General features: G+C 33.9%; 1 protein-coding gene across 50 annotated transcripts in view; it reads right to left on the bottom strand.

Annotated features, from left to right (window-relative positions):
- Positions 1 to 18,052, bottom strand: part of RIMS2 (regulating synaptic membrane exocytosis 2) — a 629,392-nt gene that overhangs the window by 339,303 nt on the left and 272,037 nt on the right. For 15 of the 50 annotated variants that reach the window (XM_081502239.1, XM_081502254.1, XM_081502259.1 and 12 more), the window contains exon 1: positions 15,067 to 15,188. The exons of the other annotated variants lie outside the window; for them this stretch is intronic. In XM_081502239.1, coding sequence (XP_081358365.1) covers positions 15,067 to 15,188 — 122 coding nt within the window. Of the gene's footprint in view, positions 1 to 15,066; positions 15,189 to 18,052 lie in introns of those variants that run through there. 50 annotated transcript variants of the gene reach the window in all.

Raw genomic sequence — 18,052 nt, 5'->3', positions numbered from 1 at the left:
GCTTTCTTTATAGTCCAACTCTCACATCCATACATGACCACTGGAAAAACCATAGCCTTGACTAGACGGACCTTTGTTGGCAAAGTAATGTCTCTGCTTTAGAGAACATACATCAATATAACAAAGGCTATGTATGACAAGCCGACAGCTAATATTATACTCAAAGATCAGGAAGAAGACAAGGTGCTCCTCCTTGCCACTTTTATTCAATGTAGCACTATAAGTTCATCACAGTACTATAAGCCCTAGTCAGAGTAATTAGTCAAGAAAAAGAAATGAAAGGAATACAAAGCAGAGAGAAAGAAGTACAACTGTCTTTATTTACAGATGACATGATATCATATATATGTATGTGTATGTGTGTGTGTATATATATATATACTCATACAGGAACTTCCCAGTAGCTCGTATGGTAAAGAATCTGCCTGCAATGCAAGAGACCCAGGTTTAGTCCCTGGGTTAGGAAGATCCTCTGGAGAAGGGAATGGCAATCCACTCCAGTATTCTTGCCTGGAGAATCCCATGGACAAAGGAGCCTGGTGGGCTACAAATGTATATGTATATACATACATACATACATACATACATACATACATACATACATACATACATACATATATATATAAAAAGCTCTATCAAAAATATTGTTAGAACTAATAAACAAATTCAGTAAAGTTGCAGGAAAGAAAATCAATATACAAAAATCAGCAACACTTGTATACACAAGCAACAAACTATTAATATAAGGAAGAGAAATTAAGAGAACAATTCCATTCACAACTGCATCCAAAAACAAAATACCTAAGAAAAAAATCTGATCAAGAAGATGAAAGGCCTATACACTGAATACTATAAAACAATGATGAAAGATACTGAAAAACAAAGAAAAAAATTGAAGCATACACAAATAAATGGAACGATAGTTGATGCTTATGGGATGGAAGCATTAATATAGCTAAAATTTCCATATTACCTATAGCAATCTACAGATTCAATGCAATTTATATCAAAATTCCAATGGCACTTCTCACAGAAGAAGAAGAAACATTCCTAAAATTTGTGTGGAACCACAAAAGACCTCAAACAGCCAAAGCAAACTTAAGGAAGAAAAAAGCTAGAGGCATCACACTTCAATTTCAAACTATATTATAAAGCTATGGTAGTCCAAACAGTATAATACTGGCATGAACCAGACATTTAACTCAAAGGAACAGAATAGAAAGCCCAGAAATAAACCCACACATATGTGGTCAGTTAATTTATGACAAAGGAGTCTGCTATACAATGGAAAAATGATAGTCTCTTCAATAAATGGTGCTAGAAAGACTAGACAGCCACATACATGCAAAAGAATGAAATGGGACCACTATCTTACATGATACACAAAAACCAACTCCAAATGGACTGATAACATGAATGTAGGATATGAAACCATAAAACTAATAGGAAAAAATCACAGGGAATAAGCTCCTTGACATCGATTTTGACAATGATTTTTTTGAATTTGACAACAAAAGCAAAGGGGAAAAAAGAGAAAGTAAACAAGTGGGATTACATAAAACTAAAAACCTTCCGTACAGCAAAGGAAATTATCAAGAAAATGAGAAGGTAGCAAAAGAAAATACTTGCAAATCATATGTCTGAAAAGAGGTCAATATCCAAAGTATACAAAGAACTCATACTATTCAATGGAAAAAAACCCAATTAAAAAAATGGACTGAAGATCTAAATAGACATTTTTCAAAGACGACAACAAATGACCAACAGGTCCATGAAAAGGTGCTCAACATCACCAGTCATCAGGAAATGCAAATTAAAACCACAATGAGATATTATCTCACACCTATGAGAATACCTATTATCCAAAAGACAGGAAATAACAAGTGGTGACATAAATTTGGTGAAGAAGGAATTGTTTTCTGCATTGTTTGTGGGACTGTAAATTGTTTCAGCCACTGTGGAAAACAATATAAAGGAACCTCAAAAAACTAAAAATAGAACTACTATATGAATCAGCAATTTCACTTCCAAGTACTTTTGCAAAGTAAATGAAAATACCAACTTAAAAGGATATATGCACCCCCACAATCACTGCAGCATTATTTACAACAGCCAAGACACAGAAACAACCTATGTATCCATGGATGGATAGAGAAGGAAAATGTGCAATATATACACAATGGAATATTATTTAGCCTTTAAAGAAGGAAATTCTGCCATTGGCAACAACAGGGATGGACCTTGTGGGCATTACGCTAAATGAAATATTCAGATAGAGAAATACAAATGCTATGTATCTCACATGTGGAATCTAAAAACAAATTCATAGATATAAGAGGAAATGGATCAGTGCCAGTTGAGGTCTGTGGGGACAAGGGGAAAGAATGCAAGGGATTCAAAAGATATCAAGCTCTTGTTACAAAATAAATAAGTCTTGAGGATATAATGTACAGCATGGAAGCTATAGTTAACAAAACTGTATTTTATATTTAAGAGTTGCTAAGATAGTAAATCTCATCACATGATTTAAAAAATTGCAACTGTTGTGGTAGTGGATGCTAACAAAACTTATTTGGTAATCATTTTGCAATACATAAATATATCCAATCATTGTATTGTATATCTACAACTAATACAATATTTTTTCAATTATATCTCAATTTTTAAAGAATTATTATTAAACAACAAAAATTTAGAAATAGAAATGGACAGAACTACTAACAAAGGAACATAAAAAGGATCTACAAGCTGACAGTAGCTTCCAGCTGACAGCAAGGAAATAATGATCTCAAGTCCACAACCACAAAGAACTGGGTTCTGCCAACAAACTTAATGAACTTGGAAGTAGATTCTTCCCATGATCTTCCAGATAAGAGCCCAGGCTAGCCAATATCTTCAGTCAACCTTGTGAAATCCTAAGAGAAGTCAGAACTCACCTAGATTTCCAACATACAGAGCTGCAGTTAATAAGTGGGTATTGTTTTAACTTACTAAGCTTGTGGTAATATAAAATTAATACTGATATTAAGTGTTTTATATAGTAATGAACTTTCTTTACATAAGCCAACATGAATAAAAATAACTAATACCTAATGAGAAAAAAAAAGATTCATATGCTCATGCAAGTGAAGAATCCCATATAATTTTTGGATAATATAATCAAACTGTGGTAGCATTTTTCATTAAAATTGCTCATCTACATATTTGTTGCAACGCCAATGGCAAAGGCTATAATGAGCATTTTCAAGCTCTGTGAACTTCATGGAAAATATGGTAATTTTCTTTGAAACACATATTGCTCTAAGCATATTTCATTGTCAGATTTATATTTTTTGCAAACAGTTTAATAAGAAAAAAAGAAACCTGTTCAATTTCTTGAGAAAAGGTAATGTATGCCACTTTTATGTTCACCAAGTTGTTTCAAAGTTAAGCTATAACTCAGCAGATTCAAAGAAGTAATGTTCAGAAAAATGTTCAATGAAAAAATGCAGTGTGACATTGGAAAAATTATCAACTTAAAAAATAGGCCATAATTACAAATCATTATCAAATTTTCATCACATAGTTTTTATTTTTTATATTGTGATTGACACCAGTTGAAGAATCAATTGGTGACTACTCTCACAAAGATGAACTTCATCTTTAGCCAGTTATTGTCATCACAAACATCATCAAATTCCCTTTAAAAATTCCCTATGGAAAATATCTTTGAAATGGATGCTCATCCAATGAAAAGATAAAGAATAAATATGATTATTTTTGTGTCATCCGATCAAACAATTTCTCAATTTCTCTTTCTCATCTGTTAGACCAGTTACATCAATCTTATGTTTTCTATGAAGAAAGCCTATGCATATACTGCTCTTATGGACCAAGTACAGTAGTAAAGAAGGGCTTCCCTGGTGGCTCAGACAGTGAGGAATCTGCCTGTAATGGAGACTCAGGTTCATTCCCTGGGTCAGAAAGATCCCCTGGAGAAGGGACTGGCTACCCACTCCAGTAATCTTGCCTGGAGAATTCCATGGACAGAGGAGCCTGTGGGCTACAGTCCATGGGGTCACAAATAGAGGGATACAACTGAGCAAATAACACTTTCACTTTCATTTTCACAGCAGTAAAGCGGGCTTCCCAGGTGGCTCAGTGGTAAAGAATCTGCCTGCCAGTGCAGGAGCTGCAGGAGTTGTAGGTTGGATCCTTGGGTCGGGAAGATCCTGTGGAGGAGAAAATGGCAATCCACTCCAATATTCTTGCGGGGATAATCCCATGGACAGAGGAGCCTGGCAGGCTGCAGTCCATGGGGTCACAAAGACTCAGACAGGACTGAGCACACATGCCTGGACAGTAGTAAAAAAAATACTAAGCCACCAGTCATATCTGCCAAGCTCTGAAACATGGCTAGTATAAATCAAGTTGCTCTGCAAGTATGAAATACACACCAGATTTTGAAGACCTTTTACCAAAAAAGCCATAATTAAAAATAGTTCATTTATTGTTTTATATGCATTATGTGTTGAAATGGCAATACTTTGGATTGTTGTTGTTCAGTTGCTAAGTTGTGTCCAACTCTTTGCGAGCCCAGGGACTGCAGCATGCCCGGCTCCTCTGTCCTCCACTATCTCCTAGAGTTTACTCAAATTCATGTCCATTGAGTCTGTGATGCTATCTAACCATCTCATCCTCTGCTGTCCCCTTCTCCTTTTGTTTTTGGATAGACTGAGTTAAATAAAATATATTATTAAAATTAATTTCCAGGGAACTCCACTCAATACTCTGTTCTATTCCCTATATGGGAATAGAACCTAAAGAAGAGTGGATGTATGTATATGCATAATTGATTCACTTTGCAGTACAGCAGAAACTAACATAACACTATAAATCAACCATACTCCAATAAAAATAATTTAAAAAAATAAAATTAATTTCGAAAAATTTAAAAGTTACATATTCTCTATATATTCTTACGATATAATGATAATTTAACTAAAATATGAGATTCCTAATCAGTCATTAGGCAATGATATTTGGAAAAGTACAACAAATTACAGAGCATGAAGATGAGGTTACGGAAGAATCTATAGATAAAATTTCAGCCAAGATAGCACTTAACAAATACAATTAAAAATACTAAAGAACAGATACCTCTTTTGATAATGGCCAAACAGCTCCCATCAAATGAACAATCCCAAAGATAATGTGTTTTGGGCAAAATGTGAACAAAAAGTACTTGAAGGCCCTAGATAGTAACAAAAAGAAGACAGACACTGGGGTGCAACTGACATTTGGAAGGAGAGAATGACACTGGATGAGTTTCCCATTTTTATGGCTTTTAGTCAAATCTAATCAATACCTAAAGGCTAAAACTATATTAGAAGACTCAGTTTTAGCTTGAAAAATGAGAAGAGTTTGAGCAAATAGAGCATATAGAAACTGAAGACAGAATGACAAAAAGAAAGCTACAAAAAGAAAAAATTAAATTCCATGTATAATAAACCCTGTCCAAATCTCATGTATGCACAGGAAGAATTGAAACAGTTCAGTTAAAATTAAAATAATTAAGCCAAAATTTCAGCTGTTGTACCTCAGGGGAAACAAAGTCTGTAGCCCAAGTTCTGCCAAGTTATCTTGCTTTAAAAATAATCAGCACTCAGAACAGATTTCAGAGTCTCTATCCAGAAAGTATTGTTAAACATGTCCAAGATACAATTAAAATTTATTCGATAAATTAAGGAATAGAAAACCATGATTCTTATTCAAGAGAAAAAACCATCAAGAGAGACTGAGAGCTAACCTAAATGCTACAGTTAGCAGAAAAGGATCTGAAAACTACCACAATAACTATATTAAAGGAAGTAAAGATAATATGCTCATAATGAGTGAAAAGATAAGAGATATCAACAGAGAAATGATGACTATTCAAAACAACCAAATGGAAATTTTAGAATGAAAAATAAAATTTCTGAAATTAAAAATCCACTAGATGAGCTTTTAATCAGCTAGAGATTATGAAAGATCCCATGAACTCAATAATTACATAATCTGAAAAAGAGAGAGAAACATTTTAATTACACAATATCTGGGATAACTTCTAAATAGTTTAAAATACCAATAACTGAATGAAAAGAAAGTTAAGATAAAAACACCACTTAGTGAAACAATTGACAAACAGGAGAGAAAATGAACAGAGCTTAAAATTTAAAAATAAACCAAGCAAGCAAATAAGAGGAAGTTCATGAATTACAAAATATCAATATCAAAAATAAAAGAAAGGTTATCAGTATCAATTCCATAGATATTAAAAACAATAAAGGAAAATTATGAAATTTATACCTTTCTAAAAACTGTTAATAAACAAATGGGCTATCACAACTTTTATTTAACACTGTACTATCTGTCCTAATAAAAGAAGAAAAAGAAACGAAAAGCATAAATGCTGGATATGAAGTAGAACTATATCTATCTGTAGATGACATGAATGTTTACATACAATATTGTAATGAACCTAAAATAATTATCACAACTAATAAGTAAATTTGGCAAGGTCAAAAGATACAAGGTTAACACTGAAAATAAATTATTTACATAAAAGTTGAAAACAACTAGAATCTGAAATTTTTAAAGTAATTCTATTTATAGTATGATCAAATACTTAAAATCCTTATGAAAAAAATAGTCATTCAAGACCTCTACTCTTAAAACTACAAAACATTCTTAGAAGATCTAAATAAATGAAGAAACATCCAATAGGAAAAATTAATGTTTTTAGATGTTAAATTCTCCCTAATCAATGTACAGAAATACAATGCAATCCCAGACTCAATCCTAGCAAACTTTTAAATCAAAATTAACAAATTGATTATAAAATATATATGAAAATGCAAAGGACCTAGAATATCCAATATCTACAAAGGTAAGAAGGAAATCCAATAGAGAATATAAAATCTTTGAGTATTTTTAGCAAATTGTGGTAAAACACTGAATAACAACCAGGAAAATTATGAATCTTGACCCCTACCTCCCACCATTCACACAAAAAATAATGTGCAATGGATTGTATACCTCAACTGAAAAGCTAAAACTCTAAACTTTCTGGAAGATATATAGGAAGATAGTCTGACAACTTAGGGATTGGCAAATCATTAGCACAAAGAAAACAAAAACCATAAATAAAAAATTTGATAAATTAGATTTTTATCAAAATTAAAACTTCTGCTCATCTAAAGGGATTATTAAGAAAATAAACAGGCAAACCACAGACTGGGAAATGAATTCACAAAGCATATGTCTGACGAATGACTAATCCCTAGAATAGATAAAGAATTTTTGTGACTCATTAATAAATATAAAAACAACCTAATTTTTAAAAAATTGAGCAGACACTTTACAAAGGAAGACACTTCACAAAGAGCAGACACTTCACATATACTAATGGCCAATGGGTATACGAAAAAGTGACATTGTTAGTCACCAGGCAAATACTACCAAAAGGAGTTGCTATTATAAATTCATGACAATGACAAACAAAACAATTAAAAGACATATATCAACAAATGTTAGAGAGTGTGAGGAACCACCAAAACTCTCAAACATATTTGGTGAGAGTTTAATTTTAATTTTTAAAAAATGATGTCATAATAAAACTAAATACACATCTCTCCAAAGACCCAAGAATTTCTCTTCTAGATATTCATCCAACAGAAATAAAAATGTATGTCCACAAGATTAATATGAGTACAAAATATTCATAAAATAGAAAACTACTCATAAGGAAATGGAAAACTAATCATATATGCATAACATGAATGAATTTTTAAAATTGTGCTGATCAAAAGTCTTTCATAAAAGTGTTATCACCTACATGGTTTCAATTACATGAAGTTCTAGAACAGACAAAACAATCTATACTAAAAAAAATAAATAATCAGAACAATACTTGGTTCTGGAGGCTGAGGGGAGTCAGTATGGACTGTAAAGAATCATGGGAGATGTAAGTGTGGGAATTCAGAGGTTAATAAATATATAGTCTCTAATTCAAGAGGCTCACCATATAGTGACTACCCCAATATCACTTGGTCAGTGAGTAGCAGACCCAGAATATGAACACAATCCCTGTGTTCAACACTACACAACATAAGCTACCACAATATACGTAGAACAGTCAGGCACAAATCAACTGCTGACTAAACATGGCAGCTCTCCTTGCCAATTTCCTTTATCTCTATAGCTGACATTTCAAAGGTCATTTAATGAAATGGCAAGTTTAAAGGAACTTAACTGAGAAGCTCTGAGTTCAAGCAAGCAGCTGAAAACCGTATTTCCTAGAGCCTAATTTGGGTCCCACGTCCCACTTTCCAAACCAGAGCTGCTCTGCTTTTAACTCGTTTACATACTGAGTTAGATTTTAAAGGAAATGTTCTCAGCGAAACTCAAAAGACAAACAAAAATCATGACTTGAAAAACACTAGACAAAGAGCCCTCATAGTTGAAGATACTACAATTTTAACTTGTAATGGCTTTTTCATTTTGCCCCAAAAGAACTGCTCACAAACATTTCAACCCAGGGATTGATCCCAGGTCTCCCACGTTGCAGGCAGATTCTTTATCAACTGAGCCACAAGGGAAGCCCTCTGAGATTCTTAAAACTTCTCAAATGCAGAAGCTAAATTCCAAGATCAGCCTTAGGAATTTTTTTCTTGGGGACATGAATCTTTGTCAGTAATTCATAAATGGATGTGAAGGGTCCATAGAGTATACGAAATGAATTCATTTTGCTAGTCAGTGAATTAAACAAAGTGAGTTTACCAGTAATTATCTTCTTAGAGTTTTATAAGATTCCTTACAATCATATAAAAGGTGATAATAAAAAAGTATAGCTAACTTTTACTTGTCAGTCACCAACAAAAGCAGTGCCTTTATAAATAAAAGTTCTTTGAATAGAGAAAATAGTACTCAATGACTGTATATCACTATCAGATTATCTATACTGATAATTTTGGTATATGCCTATAATTTACAGTAAACATTCCAGTAAAAGTATTAATGATACATATCTAGAAATCAAAAGACATTCTGATTAGAAACATAGAGAGTTGTTAAGATAAGCTTTTATTTCTGTAATATAACTATTAGCATTATAATAATTATTATATATTTAACAAGGTTTATAAATACACTCTGGAGCTTCCCTGGTGGCTCAGCAGTAAAGAATCTATCTGCAAAGCAGGAGAGATGGGTTTGATCCCTGGGTCAGGAAGATACCCTGGGAAGGAAATGGCAACCCATTACAGTATTCTTGTCTGGGAAATCCCATGGACAAATAAGCTTGGTGGCCTACAGTCCATGGGGTCACAAGAGTTGGACATGACTTAGCAACTAAACAACAACAACAGTAGCATAGATATCAGTTCAGTTCAGTTCAGTCGCTCAGTCATGTCTGACTCTTTGCAATCCCATGAATCGCAGCACGTCAGGCCTCCCTGTCCATCACCAACTCCCAGAGTTTACCCAAACTCATGTCCATTGAGTCAGTGATGCCATCCAACCATCTTATCCTCTGTTGTCCCCTTCTCCTCCTGCCCCCAATCCTTCCCAGCATTAGGGTCTTTTCCAATGAGTCAACTCTTCGCACGAAGTGGCCAAAGTATTAGAGTTTCAGCTTCAACATCAGTCCTTCCAGTGAACACCCAGGACTGATCTCCTTTAGGATGGACTGGTTGGATCTCCTTGCAGTCCAAGGGACTCTCAAGAGTCTTCTCCAACACCACAGTTCAAAAGCATCAATTCTTCGGTGCTCAACTTTCTTCATAGCCCAACTCTCACATCCACACATCACCACTGGAAAAACCATAGCCTTGACTAGATGGACCTTTGTTGGCAAAGTAATGTCTCTGCTTTTTAATATGCTATCTAGGTTGGTCGTAACTTTCCTTCCATAAATAGGTGTGTATGTTTGTGTATGCACATATGTACATTTGTATCCTCCTCTTGGGTGCTTTATCTTTCAGAATATAGACTGTTCATGAAACATTCTTCCTGTCATGAAAAACTGATGTGCTGTGATCATACTAACTATAAACAACGCACACTGAGCACACGGTACTCCCAGAACTATGAAAAGTAAGAATGCTGTTCTTTTGATGCCAAAGTAGTCGTTAACATGCCATGATGAATAACAGGCGTCCGTGCCAAAAATTCTGAGCACAAATTGATGGCTTCATTACAAACCAAAGCAATAGTAAAAAGCTATATAAAGGACTAAAGATTTCTAACCAAAAACACTACTAAACAGTTAAATATTTACTTTGCAAAATCAAAATTTATTTAAGATAATATTAATGTTTTAGAGGGCTTCCCAGGTGGTGCTAGTGGTAAAGAACTAGTCTGCCAGTGCAGGAGACCTAAGATACCCAGGTCCGATCCCTGGGTTGGGAAGATCCCTTAGAAGAGGGCATGTCAGTCCACTCCAGTATTCTTGCCTGGGGAATGCCCATGGACAGGGGAGCCTGCCAGGCTACATGCAGAGTACATCATGTGAAATGCCAGGCTGGATGAAGCACAAGCTGGAATCAAGATTGCCAGGTGAAATATCAATAACCTCAGATACACAGATGACACCACCCTTATGGCAGAAAGTGAAGAAGAACTCAACAGCCTCTTGATGAAAGTGAAAAAGGAGAGTGAAAAAGTTGGCTTAAAACTCAACATTCAGAAAACTAAGATCATGGCATCTGGTCCCATCAGTTCAAGGCAAATAGATGGAGAAACAATGGAAACAGTGATAAATTTTATATTTTGGGGATCTAGAGAAGACTCTTGAGAGTCCCTTGGACTCCAAGGAGATCCAACAAGTCCATCCTAAAGGAAATTATTCCTGAATATTCATTGGAAGGACTGATGTTGAAGCTGAAACTCCAATACTTTGGCCACCTGATGCAAAGAACCGACTCACTGGAAAAGACCCTGATGCTGGGAAAGATTGAAGGCAGGAGGAGAAGGGGATGACAGAGGGTGAGATGGTTGGATGGCATCACCAACTCGATGGACATGAATTTGAGCAAGCTTTGGGAGTTGGTGATGAACAGGGAAGCCTGGCATGCTGCAGTCCACGGGTTCTCAAAGAGTCAAGACATGACTGAGCAACTGAACTGAACTGAACTGAACTGAATGTTTTAGAGGAAAAGAGCCCATTTACACTAGGTGAATTCAAGCTTTACATTTCAGTTTTATACTCAGAGTGGATCTGTAATTTATTGTCAAATGACAACACTTTTGAGAGGAAAAGCAGTAGTAACAATAATCAGTGGGAGACAGCAAGCATAAACGGAGGCCAGCCCAGCCAAATCTGATCGAATGGACCCTTACTTGTAATTGAAAATGTCAACAAATCTGAATCTTCTTTGATCTACTAGGTTTTTTAAATTTTACTTTTAAATATTAAAGCCTGTGCATAGCTCATAATATACCGATGGAAAGGAGAGAGAGTGTGTGTGTCTTTAATATCCATTCTGAATAAATTGCAGCCCTATTATGCCCCTGTGTGGCCAGCCGGCACAGCAAACTCACTGACATACATTAAGTGACAGAGAAATAATTACAAGGTTTGGAGGAAAAGAAAAAGAAATAATTACTAAAAATCAGGAAAGCAAAACTTAGAAAATATTAGGTACATTTTCTCTGCAAATTTTATTACAAAAGATAATCATTATCATGTTATTTAAGTACTGCTCAAAGCAAATGATTACTCAAGGCACTGAACACTGTTAAAAATATACCTTCTAGTATCCCAACATTTTTGTTTGCTTCCAAAGATAAGATCACAAATTTAGATTCCATAATGAACTTAGTACTTCAGAATTTTGTTGCTGGTAACAAAAGGAATTATCTTTGTATCATGATCAAGTCATTTAATTTGGGGAAAATGAGTTTAGGGTAAGAAATTTTGATAATAAGAATATAAATGAAAGTGTCATTTCATCAAAACCTATCAAGTGGATTTACATCAGATACAGACACAGATTTTTATTTTTCTTGTTGGACCTTTGGTTTTTTTATTTTAATTATAAAAGAAGACGGTACTCGGCCACTGCTTTTACATACAAAAATGGTACTTAAAGAAGCACAAGATAAGAGCGTCACCTAAGAACTTTCAGTTTAAAATGTAAGAGTTTTATAGTTTCCAATAAAAAGTCCATCTAAAATATTTTGATTATTTTCAAACAAAAGAAATTTCAATTATTCATTAGATACAAAAATATTTTAACAATCTACTCATATCTCTGGTTTAGTGACTTATGATACATCAAATATTATTGTGTATTGAAAATCTTCACTTCTTTGACATGCTGAACCTGAAAATGCTTTTGGAGTAATTATTACGGAACATTTTAAGTTTTTAACCTTTTATTGCTTATATGTCATAGAGGTAATCTTCCCTAGCACCTGAAAATCTGATGAAAGTTGAGCTGCAGATTTAGGGACAAGATTAGTTACCTAGAAAAAGTCTCAAGAAAACTATTTGAAAGAGTCCTGTTTCAATAATAGATTGTCTACAATTGACGTGTTGTACTATTCTAGTAATTTCTCCTAGAAAGCAATTCAGAATAAAATATAATGTGATTGTCCATACCTATGATGCTATGTTTCTGTCACTTTAAAGATCATACTTAATGTCACAATACAATAACTGAATATTCTATTTCAATTAATACCATTAAACAATAATTATTCATGTAATAACAACCAACACTATTCTTTCCAGAGTGATAGTTACAGAATTGATGCTTCAACTTTAAGACCATTATTACGTCCAGTCCACAAAGCTGAAAGGCCTATTATTTAGACACATTTTTAAAGTTGTTGTAAGAGCACAACGTCTGATGACATACTCAGATCATCTTTGTTCTATAAATTTTTCTTCAAGAATGATTTTTTATTCTACATCTTACTTTCTGATTTAATGTCTAAGCAAATTAAGAATTTTAAAAGACTACTGTATCTGATTCAAACACAAAGAAACCAAAACATTAAAATATGTGGAGATACTAATTACAAGCTCATATAAACTCATTTTCATCTATCGTATTTCTAAAATAACAACTATTTGTGTAACTGGTTTTGCTTATTAAAAGTAAATCAAGTAGTTTACATTTATGAAAATCAATAGATTGACAGGTAAAAAATGTCATGTTTTCTTAAGGCTAACAAGTTAAAGATATATAAAGACAGGGGATCTATTGCTCCTAAGACAGAATAAATTCTTCATTTACTAACTGGTAGTTTCAGATAATTTTAGATAAAAAATTTTTAAAGTCAAATAAGGCTGATCTCACAAAAGCATTAGAAACTTCACAATTTAATGTTTAACTGCAGCAACCTAAAACTCCAGGTTTTTAATGATGAAAGCATTGCAATTATGAGCATGCCCATTATAATAGAAACTTGAAGCCAAGCAAAAGGATACACAAAAGGATTTGTGTAAGGATACACAAAATTCCCTCAAGTAATAGATTTTTTCAAATTTTACAACTACTAACATTTACTTTAAAACAAATTCCATACCATGCTGTTAATAGCACAACTTCTAAAGTGAATGTGCACTCAGCCCTAACATTAATAAACACATAAGTTCTTGGCATTACAAAAAAAGAAATAGATATCAAACAAGGAAAAGATGTATAAAGGATAAGTACCCATCCTAAAAGTCTGATAGCTTCAGATCATGGAAATTTTAAGAAAGCCATGCTGCCTCTTTTGCATAAATGTAAAATGCAATACAGATTATTTTTATCATTACAGAAACTCAAGGAATGTATTTCTAAACTAAAAAAAAAAGTATCTTAAAATATAGACAGCCTCTTTTATAATATCACAGAATCTCATAACTCATATATTTTTAATTAGTCCAAAAACTAAATGAAAAAAAAATCAAATTAGTTAGTTGAACAGAACTGTAGGAGGAAAGAAGTGAAATTTTACAAAAACCAGATGTTATTCCATATTTCATGAAAAGGTCATAGATAAATTTATCATCAGTAAACATTTTAAATGTCAACAAATTCTAAAAGCTTCCTTTTCACTCGCTAAGTTAAAACAAATACTGGGTAATAGGTATTTTTTTAATCTCTAAAATAGCCTGCCTCACACTGTTCAGAGATCCTAGAAGAGACCAGCAAAAATCATTTAATATTCTATGCACTCTTAGTTCCCCCTCAATTTCCAGAAGGTTTCAGTACATTATCATGTTCACAGTATTTCTTTCTCAGTCTTTCTCTATACATATTTAGTTTAAATGGGGTCTTTCTTAAACAAGGTATATAACATCAGAAATACTCAAAAGGCAAACAACTTAAATGAGGGAAAAACGGGGTGATAAAACTGCATTTCAAAAGCATTCTTTAATAAGCTAACTGTTACAGTGAAAGCCAGAGAAACCATCTAAAACATATGTCCGTGATTTAACAACCTTCACCATACACACATACACACACACCGGAAAAGATCAAGTTGAAAAAGCAATAGGAATTTATAACAAAGCATCCTTCCAAACTAGCCGATCTCATACAAAGCATTATTAGCAGTTCCATAACATAGCTTGTTTTAAAGTGATTATTGATCTACCCTGCATAGAGAAATGTCTTAGACCTAGAAAACGTCTTCTGCATGTTTTAGAAAAAGCATGCATGACTGCTAATTCACATTTTCCAACAAATCACATATGATTATATAGCCCCATCCTTACATATGCAATGCAATCACCACCGTGATCACAAAGGAAAAAACCTATCAGACATTTCAAATTAATCATTTTATTTATTAGAAAATGAAATCATGAAACAGCCTGTATTATATTTCACAGGTCAAGCTAGTTAAATTTAAGATGTTTTTGTGCTTTGAAGTAAGCTTATTTTCCTTTTTAAAATCAATTGAGAACTACATAAAATTTTATGTTTAAGACTAAAAAGACAACACCCTTATAATACTAGTATTTCAATACAGAACAATTTTGCAGACTTAAGATTATTATTCTGAAAATATCAATTCTAAAAGAATATATAGTTTAGCTTTACTCACCTTGCATTGTTCAGCGTTTGTCCAAAAAGCTCATTTTGTAAAATATTTGGTGGGGATGAAAAAACCCCATGAAAATGAGATAAAACAGAATTGCAGACCTGGCGCAATGTCTCAAATTGCATTTTCCTTCCTTTTTTTTTTTTTCCTTCTCTTATTTTTCCTTACCACCTGTCTTTAAAGTCATTTATTTGCAGACACCATCAAATAAAAACATGCCAATCAAGTTCCATATTTCTCCTGAGCTCTGTAAAAACTGTGCTTAAACGAGCAGAGGTTGATAGTTAATTGTACAGTCATTATTCTTCTAATTCAGTCGTAGAAGATTCAGTACCCGTGCGGCTTTCGGCTTTCTCCTGACTGTAGCAAGAATTCTAAACAGCAGTAAGCTTTTTGGGCATTCCCAGCTGAAGTGTGAAGCTGAGCTGCTTTCATGTACTCTACTCATATTTCTCTAAGCCTATTAAAAACACGCAATGAATAGATGCTGTCGTCAGGAGTTTCAGCACATCTGGCTGCCAGCAATAAAATCTCAGAAGTAATAAAAATGGGACAAGGTATCTTCCCAATGTTACTACTGGGTAAGAGGGAAAGAAATTATACATTCCCCAACCCTTTTCTCTTTCCCTGAAAAATGAATAACTCCAGCAACAGAGTATATAGGTCTCATTAGTGTACAGGCTGCTGCATAGGGCCGAAACATTCAAAAAATAAGCAGCCGATCCTTCTTTTGATATCATGAAACAATAAAAATATAACAGACAATAGGGTTTTTATTGCCTGCATTTGTAATGCCATACTTCGAAAGAGACATTTGGAAAACATGTACTTAGCTGTCTTAATTTCCTATTTAATTTTAAAATGTCTTCATCTACTTATTTTTAAAGGAAAGTGAATAATGTTCAGCTGGGCCCTTTTTAAAGGCCATACATAGTATGAAAGTGTTAGTCACTCAGTCATTTCCAATTCTTTGCGACGCCATGGACTGTAGCCCACCAGGTTCCTCTGTCCATGGGGATTCTCCAGGCAAGAAAAACTGGAGTGGGTTGCCATTCCCTTCTCCAGGGGATCTTACCAATCCAAGGATTAAACCTGGGTTTCTCACATTGCAGGCAGATTCTTTACCATCTGAGCCACCAGGGAAGCCCATACATAGTATGATCTATATGATTATTCAAGTAATGCTAGAAAAAAATCGTACTTTATCAATTAAAACTGAAACAGCACACATAAAATATGAACTTTCCCACAAATCAAAAAAATACAATTAAGGCCAGAGAGACTTTATCAACTATCATTTATACCAATAATGGTAGTCACAGTAGTTTTTAGAAGGATATTTCCTGAAGGAGCCAATGGTGTTAGAGTACCCCAGATCACCATCCATTCTAAATGAGTAACTCTGGTTTAGCTAAAATCTTAAGTTCCTCTACATCCTGGATCATCCATCTTTCTACAAAAGATGCTCTAAAAGTAGTGTGTAAACCAAATTTTAAAAATCAACTCACTTATAGGGTGATCAATATATTTATTGATCTTTAATTGCTCCTAAATCATGACATTTCTTTAACAAATACATCTCTTTCAGCCCTTTTTCTCTCAACTTTTAGCCTTAACTTCCTCTATCCCCTTCCACATACATACCACTATCAACAAATAAGCCCTTAAGTGCCTATTTAAATACACTAAAACTTTTTTTTAAACTAGTGAATTCTTTTTTGATGCGAATAAACACGTCACAAAATAACAACATAAAAGAAACAATACTAAAATTTTTAAAGATAAAAAAGTAAACATGTAATTTTTAAACAACTAATTTACTTTTTTAATAAATTAAGATCTTCAATAATGGGTTTGTCCTAAACTAAGAGAGGTCTGGTATAAGGACTTCCCTGGTGGCTCAGACAGTAAAGTGTCTGCCTACAATGCGGGAGACCCGGGTTCAATCCCTGGGTAGAGAAGATCTCCTGGAGAAGGAAATGGCAACCCTCTCCAGTACTCTTGCCTGGAAAATCCCATGGACGAAGGAGGCTGGTAGGCTACTGTCCATGGAGTCACAAAGAGTCGGACACGACTGAGTGACTTCACTTTTTTTGCTTGTTATTTTATTAGTGCTTATTTTGCTTATTATTTTAGATTTTAATAGGTATACACTAACATGTTTATGAAATATATACACATATAATAATCATAAACTATTTTTGGCTTATTAGTATTAATACTTTAAAGTTTTTTAATATTTAGAAAACATTATGAACAAGTGATTGTTGCTACTATTTTATGGATAAAAAGAAACTGAGGCATTAAGAGATTAAAGATCACACAGCTTGTAAAAGAGTATTTGAATGAAGGTCTTTACTTTGGGCTCCATTTCATATGCTTCTTGCCTATTATTCTATCTTCTGTACATGTGCACACATGGGTACCCACACACACACTTGTATTTGTAAATAAAAAATAAGTGGAAGTGTTAGTCATCAGTCAATTATGACTCTTTGCAACCCCAAAGACTGTAGCCCACCAGGCTCCTCTGTCCATGGGATTCTCCAGGCAAGAACACTGGAGTGGGTGGCCATGCCCTCCTCCAGGGGATCTTGCCCACCCAAAGATCAAACCCAAGTTTCCTGCATTGCAGGCAGATTCTTTACCATCTGAGCCACCAGGGAAGCCCACTTGTAATTAAATCAATCTCAATACATGAATAAGAAAGCTATCTCCCAGTGACACAATCAAGTATATTTCAAAGTAAACATGCCAATTTTTTAAAATTCACAAATAACTTTAAGTGGGTTTCTTCCATTTTACTCAGACAGAAGCAACCTGATGTGCTTAAAATTGTTAAGCCTCTGATTACAAGTTGATTTTTACATCTATGAAAGGTCAATTTCTATAAGTGGAAATAAACATTTTTAAGTTCTTAATTCCTAAAACTTATAGTATCTATGATATATCCATCCATACACACACATATATATGTGTGTGTGTGAGT

The sequence above is a fragment of the Giraffa tippelskirchi genome, chromosome 6 (genome assembly GCF_054371585.1).
Source record: "Giraffa tippelskirchi isolate mGirTip1 chromosome 6, T2T-mGirTip1v1.2.pri, whole genome shotgun sequence".
NCBI lineage: Eukaryota > Metazoa > Chordata > Mammalia > Artiodactyla > Giraffidae > Giraffa > Giraffa tippelskirchi.
This window is presented reverse-complemented; position numbering and strand designations above follow the sequence as displayed.